Here is an 8882-nt window from a genome sequence, read left to right on the forward strand (position 1 = left end):
CGACACCAGAAGCAATTTCCGGTTTGCAGCTCGGAGTCAGGCAGGCCGGTGCACAGTGGGCGGGCCCGTTCGGTCAGTCCGGAGGGGCCAGGGGGGAGAAGGAGGGGATGAAGGAGGGGATGAGGGCCCGGGACAGGCCGAGACCAGCTGCCGGAGTCGCGTGACGTAACTTTTGCCACTGTCAGTCGCCACATGCGGCCGTCATCGGCCCATCTCACGGCAGGTGTTCCCTACACACGGTTCCTGGTGTCACGACAGACAGATGGAGCGGTTTACGTCACACGAGAACGGCCCATGACTGTATCGTTTAGTGGGCAACTAAAAACCAGCCATTGGTATTGCTAATGCCTTCAGAGCGGTTTTTTGCTGCTATGAAATAATGTCAACGTTAAAAAGTGGCTGGGAGTGGCTATGCGTAGAACGGCATTGGTATGTAACTTATAAATGCAGCCAACAGATAACATAATGATGAGGAATGATGGCTGGGACATCCCTAGCTTTACAGCTATTGAAGTCCGTCAATTTTCGCCATTCCCAAACACTAAGTAGGTTTTTGAAGCACTACTGTATTTCAATTTTCAAACATTTAATTACGAGTCTTCAACCTATCTACCAAGACCATCATCACGGCAGCCACCGCCAGCGCCCGATGCCCAGCGTAGCTAAAGGGCTAGGAGTGCATTGCGGTACAGTCTACCGGCAGGCGTTTGTACTGCGGTACAGCCTACCGACAGGCGTTTGTACTGCGGCACAGCCTACCCACCCAGTGGAACGAAATTGAATGATATTTGTAATTTGTTTGCCGTTACTCTTCAGAGAGCTTTGAGAAATGAACAAGAAAACTTCGATATTGAGATACGATACATCATTGCGAGACGGTTTCGTGCGATTTGTGAGTTACAAGATTGGGCACAAGGCACCCAATCAGTGATTATTTACTAACAGCAAACAAATGAATACCTAAATCCGAACGCGGCTGCTCAAATACGAGCTCATTTTGCGACAGCGAACATAAAACAATATGTAATGTAGCGGAGCTGCTATCCAGTAGCGGCGGAACACCTTAAATTAAGGGGGGGGGGGGGGGACAGCCGACTTTTGGTCCCATTTTTCATGCAACGCCCATAGGACTAATGTTAAAATGCCAAAATCAATGGGGGGCACGGTGCCCCGGTGCCCTCCCCGTTCCGCCGCCTATCCTGCTATCCACGCCACATCCTTTGGCTAAGAAAAGCTGTGATGCTGTGAAGAAAAGCACTGATGAGCCAAATTAGGCAGCCCCGGGGCGGGGCAGGATGGTATTGATGTTAAAAGGGAGGCGTTTAAATGCACTCGTCTCTATGTATGATACGGCTCGCGAGGCGTGTTTGTTGAAAAGGAGTGGACCTTACGGTCCTGTTCCGTGTCGTTGGGAGGATTGAAGAAGCCGGGCGAGCGTCATTTTTGTTGTGATGTGCGGCTGACGTGTGCGGTGTATAATGCTTTGATCAATAAAAGAGATAGCAAAAAAAAAACTTAGCCCTCCCCCATGTATCCACTCCATAAAAATAGTCGCCTCCAGCTTCCATTAGAAGCAGTTTATGACGTACGATTGTCATTGCCAATGCCCGGCTCGAGGGCGGCGAGTTTTTAGCACAGAGCGTTACACATACGACCGGTCGGCCAGCTACGGGCAACAACCGCTAACCGGTCAAACGATAAAGTACACTGACCACGCCCGGGGCATTCAGTTGCGTGAGACGCTGGCGGCCAGTCGTACTCTCGGCTTGGAGTGTGATATTACATGGCCATCGAGCATGTAGTGTGACGTTGGCGTACAGTGAAGTGCGATGCGTTCTTCAAGGACAGCCCACCGTGCGTGAGGCTTCGGTGCTTTTTTACATTCGCAGCATCGCAGTATGGTTCGCTGAGCCGCACACGGTGTTGGATACTACAAGGTCTTTCAGCGGCGTCTTGTCCCTTTGAGGGATATTCCCCGTCAGGATGCGTGTTCACCTGTGGCTTCTCGTTGTGCTGGTGCCAGCCGTGGCCGGAGGTTTCTTCGAACGAATGGTGGCGCGGTACCGCGAGCGGCGAGAGCACCGCCACGAGGAGAGGTTCCGACCCATCTTCGTCGACTACCAGGACGAGATGGAGAAGCTGATCGCAGAGAACGCCGCTAACATGGAGAGCGAGCACCCCGAGTTTGCGCTGGGAGTGCCGGTGAACACGGGGTACGATCAGAGACCGCAGACGAGACAGCGGTACCGCCGGGAGAGACTGCGGGGTCTGGGACAGCGGGCAGAGAGAACGCCAACCGAGGAGGGCCAGCGGGGTCACGAGGAGCACCAGGAGCAAGAGAGGCCCAGAAACCGGCTGAGGGGGGCCGGGATGCTTCTGTTCGGCCGTAGACGGAGACCCCCGGGCCGGCCGCGCCTGCGCACACCACCCACCCCCGTTCCACCGACAACGACGCGACCTACTGAGACACCGCCTCATCACATCCGGCTGCCGACTGCCATCGACGGCTTCGACGGCATCAGCCCGTCAACACGCCGGCCAGCGGCTTACATCGGGCCGCACGGACGAGTGGTGCTCCGAGACCGGGACCCTGTCGGCGCCGGGCAGCCCCCTTACCGGCGGCCACTGCACCGGGCACCCTCGGAGAGACGGAGACCCGTCCCGGCGCGCAGGCGCCCGGCGCGAGGCTGCAGAGGCAGAAGACCGTGTGTGGAAGAGGGAGAGGATGGAGGATTGATGCCGATGCCACTACCAACGCCGCCTGCAAATTATCGATCAGAGAGGATAAGACCAGCAGATAATGTAGTGCCGACAGAAGCATGGACGACGAAGATTCGGGAGCCAGTAAAGACAAGACAAGCAAGCGAAAAGCCATCGCCTCAGTCAAGAGCAATAGAAAATCATTTGCCTGAAACTATGGACCCTAGTGTTAACCCAGGACGAGGCTCAAGGAGGACAACACGCACACCAGCGGAGGTAACCCAGCGGCCAACGACTGCAGCCCAGATTCCGGTACCGGAATCAAAGGAGTCTCTCCCGGGAGGTGAGGCTCTGTTCGAGGCCATGACCTCAGTGCTGGATACAGCGCGGGTCGCCATGCTGGCCATGATGCCGCACGTTCCGGGCATCGAATCAGCGTCATACGGAACCAAAATGACAAAAGTAGCGAGCTCGGAAGATGCCAAAGCGTCGTCTTCAACTTTGTCAGATGACCCTATGCTCGGACAAGGCAGCACAGAGCACAGCGGCAGCTTCGCCAGGCATACCGTGAGGCCGATGCCCGAGCTGCGTCGTATGAAAACTACTACCGACCAGCCCAAGATGTCAAGCTTTGTTACCAATGATATGCTATACAATAGGCAACAAGAAGCTGAAGAGGAAAAGGAGCAGGAATCCAGTGACATCCGCTGGGCGAATCTGCTCGCAGCGGCAGGAGAAGAAGATCTCGCGACCTTTTATGGCATGCTCGAGAGGGCAAGGGAAAACAGAGAAATAATGAGCAGGGTTAGAAGCCGACAGAGGTTTGGCTTTCAAGGAACATCGACAAGTGGAGAAAATCGCAAGCTGCACGGTAAAGCTAAGAGTGATGAGGCGCCGTCTTTTCGCGATGAGATTCCCTTCAAAGTAAAAGAACGGGAAGAATTACCAGCGACAAATACAGCTTCAATCAGAGCACAGCTCAAAGCGATCGTAGAATCACTAGAAAACGAGCCTAACCGGCCGGACCAAGCTGTTGGACAGAGTCACGACGGTTGGAAAGCATTCGACGAATACTTCAGCGGACGAAGTACTGTGTCAGATATTAGCACATTCTCTCAACATCCCTCTGTGCCTCCGGAAGTTCACAAGCTGAACACCAACGAGGGTGAGCCTGGGTTTCGTAGTGGTGAAGAACGATTCCCAATCAGCGGTGCACCCGTGATCTATGAAATTTGGGGCTCCAGGCGTGAAAATGATAAGCACATTGGCAGAACCAGTTCAGAGACAGGCGGGAAGCCCATCCACACCTTCAATGCGGGGGGAACGCCAACACATTATGTTGATGATGGCTACCCCCTCAATAAAGAAGCCTTGCTCAGTTCTCAGGATCAAGCACGGCACTATCATGATGAGAAAACCAACCTCAATGACAAAAGTGAACAGCAACAAGGGACACAACTGAGCCATCCAGACGGGAGCGCACAACTGGAAAAAGGTGCCAGCTTGGGGTTTCGTGAACCTAGCCACAACCGTAATTCTGAACTTAGCAGGGTTCCCGCTGAAGAAGATGGCTTCAGCAACACGCCTCAGAGTGCAGGCGATGGACGAGACAACAGGTACATTTTGGGCCCCAGCGATTTACGCGACGTGGAATATGCCACACAGGACAGCGATAGGTTTGTCGAAGACGGCATCAACGCCAGGCTAAGCGACGCCAGTTACAATGGTTTCAAGAAACCATCTGTCAATGTGCGGTTTCGGGACGGTCACCAAGTCAGACCAAGCATTGCGGTACGTGAAAATGATTTCACTCCTCGACCAATTCAGCGCCACAAGCCTTACTTCGAAATTTATTCTAAAACCTCTAAAATTCAAGCGGACATACAGCAAACAATGGATGAGTTCAGCCCCAGCATGGCACCTAACACCGCATCAACTGAAGACGCTGGGCTTACAGATGCCAAGGAGCCTTCCGATGAAGCCATCTCTGAGATAACTGGCTCAAATCGCAACTTTAACAGCGGGACAGGTCAGGACCAGATGGATAAGCAGACAAGTCCACCACATACGACAATTCCAGGCGGGAGGAGAACCGAAGACACAAGTTCTACCGCTAGGCCGGCAGCAGTCCATCCCACTTCCACTGACGTCCTGCACAGCGGATACCCTGCCAACGAGCCCCCACAAAACACAGGATCAGGAAAACAGAAGGCTGGGACAACCACCTCACCTGAAAACACCAGTCCTTCGACAGCATCACCACAAGCAGTCGCGGAACTGACCACAGTGACGCCAACACCCAATCCGACAACCACACGTCTAGCAACCAGTACATCTAACCAAGCTGCACTCCGAGCAACCGATCAACCGACCTTCGCCACAACTGTTCAGTCAGCGCCTAGAATGACTTCACAGTCCACGTCATCGGAAGAAACCGTGACGGTATCGCTCACTCTGGAAGAACTAATGGCACTTATCAGTCAAGTGTCGCAGAAGCCACCAAGCGCTATGGAAGAAACGACCTGGGCGATGCTGGGTGTCGAGGGCATAACTGAGAAAACGACCGAAGAGGACGGACACGAAATCGTACATGCTCCAAGAATGAATGGAGAAGACAACCCATACGAAGAGGAAAGTGAGGATCCCTTTGAACACATCAAGAGTGGTGAAAACGTCGAGAATGCCGCAACAAGGCCGATAGAATCTACGTCGGTACAGAGCACATATAAAATTTTCCCCGCGCATCACGAAGAGAGGACGTTTCGTGTCAACCAGAGAGAAGACGAAGACAAGATGGATGATACAAGTTTCGTGCAAACGTATCCCAGAACTACTTCATCGTCCATCGAGAGTGACGACGGACGATACACGGGATCTCTGCGCCCTCCGCCGACAGCTCCTATGTTTGCTCGGCAGTACATATCGACTGAAGCCGGCCGGAGCGAGGTGATGATGACAACTGAAGGTGTTTCTAAGGCGCAGATGACGTCCATGCTCAGCCCTGAACATCTTCCCACACCCATTCCGTCAACTCTTCAGACACCACAGCAAATCACCAGCCCGACGTATGTCCCGATTACCTCAACTGAACCAACAACCTCACCTACAACTACAACTACCAGCGACGCTTCATATCTTCGAGAGCCACCCACAGCTGCTGGTTTCCCGACGACACAGGCTAGCCCGCCTATGTTTGAAATGCTTGCCATTCCCACATTCAGCGAATGGCTGGTGGCACCAGCTACAGAGACGAGTACCGACTTCAACGAGGGAGAGGAAGCGACAACCAGTTCAATGATGTTCGAAGCGGTAGATGTACCGACAGTTGACGATTGGTTTGAGACTGTAACATCAAGTTCAGGCACCACTAGTGGCTTCCCTTCTATAGTGACCAGTCAGCCGACCACCACGACCAAACCATCAACTGCTACCACTGCTACAACGTCCACTTCAGGTAATCCACCCACCACCACTACTTCTACATCAACTTCAACGACTCTTCAAGCCTTTACAACCGGTACAATGCCTACTACAACAAGCCCAGCAACAAGAGCGACAAGTTCGAAGCCTACAATGACCAACTCAATGAGCAGTCCAAGGCCTTCCACCAGTCAGAAGCCAGCAAAGATTAGCCCCCAGCCTCAGAATACTAGTCCAAAATCTACCACGACCAGTACAGCAACCGTAAAAAGCAGTCCAAAAACCACAACGACCCGCCTGAGCCCCACCACAAGCAACTTTAAACCCGAGACGACCATCCCAGATCCTAGTAAAAGCACTTCGATGACCGCAGTTGCCAGTTCAAGTACTGCAAGAAGGCAGACGTCATCGACAAGCGATCAACCAACAACTACTACAACAGCAGCAGCACCAACCACAACAAGGCCGACAACCACAACGACAAAGCCAACAACCACAACAAGTCCAACAACCACAACAACAGCAGCAGCTGCAACAACAACAGCCACAACGACAACGCAAACAACCACTACGACAAAGCCAACCACTACAACAACAGAGCCAACAACCACCACAACGAGCCAAACAACCACAAAGACAAGCCCAACAACCACAACAACGTCAACGACCAGAATGATTAGTTCAGTACCCACCACAACGACTAAAGTGCCACCAATCAGGCCCGAAGAGGTGACTACACGTCCGCTGTCACTCCTGGAACAGGTGATGACACGGTCCGTGCCGTTTATCAAAAAGAGAAGGCGCTTCACCACACCGACTTCGGTTGAATCTACCACAGATGGGTCGAAGATAGAGCCCATTCAAACGACGTCAAGCTACAGGGAGCCGAGTTCCGTGATGCCGAGACCTAACGAGCACACGACAGCTAACCCTGGACTAGTCACATCGAGACAAGAATCACTGCGCTATGATGTAGAAGTTGCGAAGTCAGACATCCAGGCAACAGATGAAGAAGATGGTGATTATCGGAACACGCCCACGAAGAGTCCATTGCCCAAGATGTCTCCTGAACTACGAATGGCGCTGGTACGGGAGTTACTGAAGCAGATGCAGGCTACAAGGCAGTCAAACCAGAAGAAGACGAAGGTCATGCCGGAGAGGAAGCCCACAACTCAGACCTATCCTACACAGATGTCAGTGCAAGAAGATGACGAACTGCCGCCAGATCAGACGTCGAAGATGCCGACGATGGAAGAAAAAGCAGCGGATATCTCGTCAAGCGACCAAGAAGAACCTGAAGAAGATCCTCCATCAATCGAAGAAGGGCCCGATGAGCCAGCGATTGATCCTGAACCGCCCGCTCAGATTGGAGCATCGCAGACCGATTTGGAAGGCTCGGAGCAGAAAATGGAATCAAATAAGGTTTCCAATAACTTGAAAGTCAAGGTTGACACAGAAGTGCAGACTGAGGCCGAGAGAATAGCAGCCTTGCTGAAAGACGATGTACCACAAACCAAAACTATTTCGTTACGCCAGGAACCTGAGACATCAGAAGAGAGCCAAGAGCCAGTCACACCCTCGGCATTCCTTCGCGCACTGCGAGAAAGGGTGAAAAACCGCCCGTCAATCCGAGGCTCACGCAAGAAGACTCGGCCAAAGCCACGGCGACGCGGCAAGATAAGGAAGTCGCTGCCTCGCGGGCCGAGACCGTCAACAGAGGATGAAGAGGATGAGATAGAAGATGTTGAAGATAACAATGATGAACAGATTTCGGAAAAGGATCCCAAACACTCAGAGCAGCCCAGAGCGAAACTTCATCAACTCGTCAATGCAGAGCTCAATAGTCAGAACGACGAGGAATCTGCCGAAGAGACCGATAATCAAAAATAAGAAACCTGGCAGGAATATCAACATGGTGAATCAACTTCTTTATAATTGGCTTAATTGCGTCCATAGTTGCCCGATTGTACCATCCATATAATTAGAATGTAATGTGTGAATGCACGATTGTAGCTTTTTGCGACCCATGAGTGTTTGTTGTTGCATTTTCATCTTGCTGAAAAGTGACACGCTTCCAAACTACGCTTCCCGTTGAGAGTCGCGATTCGCGAATGAAAGTTGATCAAGGGCAAGGGGATTCCAGATTAAGCAAGTTCAGACAAACGGTCTCGTACCGTTTCACCCGTTCGTGACCTTGCGAGGAACTACATTGAGTTCGTTTCATACGTGCCGTGTCCGTAATGCCAGTGTATGAACACGTTGCTGCTTCTGAAATAAACGTTATTACCACCTACCTCGCCGTATTGCCCGCATAATAACAGCTTCCAACACCCAATCACACTTCAACCCCCGTTCGTTGAGGCAATCGATCCTGACAACAGCGTTAGGGGGCGGGTCGGATAGAGGTTCACTGTTCTCTGGCCCGGTAAAAACCCGCACCCCGCCCGCACCCCTGAAAAAGTGGGCCGCTGGGCGCACACACTCGGATTACGAAGCACACACACGTAACCAGAAGTTGTCTGGGGTCGACACTTACAACCCAAGACCCGCCGGCTCGGCTCGGCACACAGGGACAACACTGGATAACACAACGCCGAGCGAGCCAGCAGTAGGTAAAACGGCACAGCACGAGCGCACACAAGGACAGGCGGCATGAGCGGGAAAACGATGTCGGCATTGCGGCATTATCCACATCCTGAAACAGTCAGCGGGCAGGCATGCTGTAACGGGCATCGTATGTACGACGGCAGGAAAAATGGTGT

General features: G+C 52.6%; 1 protein-coding gene across 1 annotated transcript; it reads left to right on the forward strand.

Annotated features, from left to right (window-relative positions):
• Positions 1-6222: 6222 nt before the first annotated feature.
• Positions 6223-8405, forward strand: LOC122388170 (cell wall protein DAN4-like). Its single transcript, XM_043379019.1, has 2 exons — positions 6223-6259; positions 6563-8405. Exons 1-2 carry the CDS (start codon positions 6223-6225, stop codon positions 8008-8010), a joined length of 1485 nt encoding a protein of 494 aa, XP_043234954.1. The 3' UTR covers positions 8011-8405.
• Positions 8406-8882: the final 477 nt, after the last annotated feature.

The sequence above is a fragment of the Amphibalanus amphitrite genome, unplaced genomic scaffold (genome assembly GCF_019059575.1).
Source record: "Amphibalanus amphitrite isolate SeventyFive unplaced genomic scaffold, NRLGWU_Aamphi_draft 000311F_arrow, whole genome shotgun sequence".
Lineage (NCBI taxonomy): Eukaryota > Metazoa > Arthropoda > Thecostraca > Balanomorpha > Balanidae > Amphibalanus > Amphibalanus amphitrite.

Coding starts and splice junctions, on each gene's coding strand:
- LOC122388170 (XM_043379019.1), top strand. CDS start 6,223: ATGCCTACTACAACAAGCCCAGCAACAAGAGCGACAA. Junction 6,260..6,562: donor CCCAGCAACAAGAGCGACAA/GTTCGAAGCCTA, acceptor CTACTACAACAG/CAGCAGCACCAACCACAACA.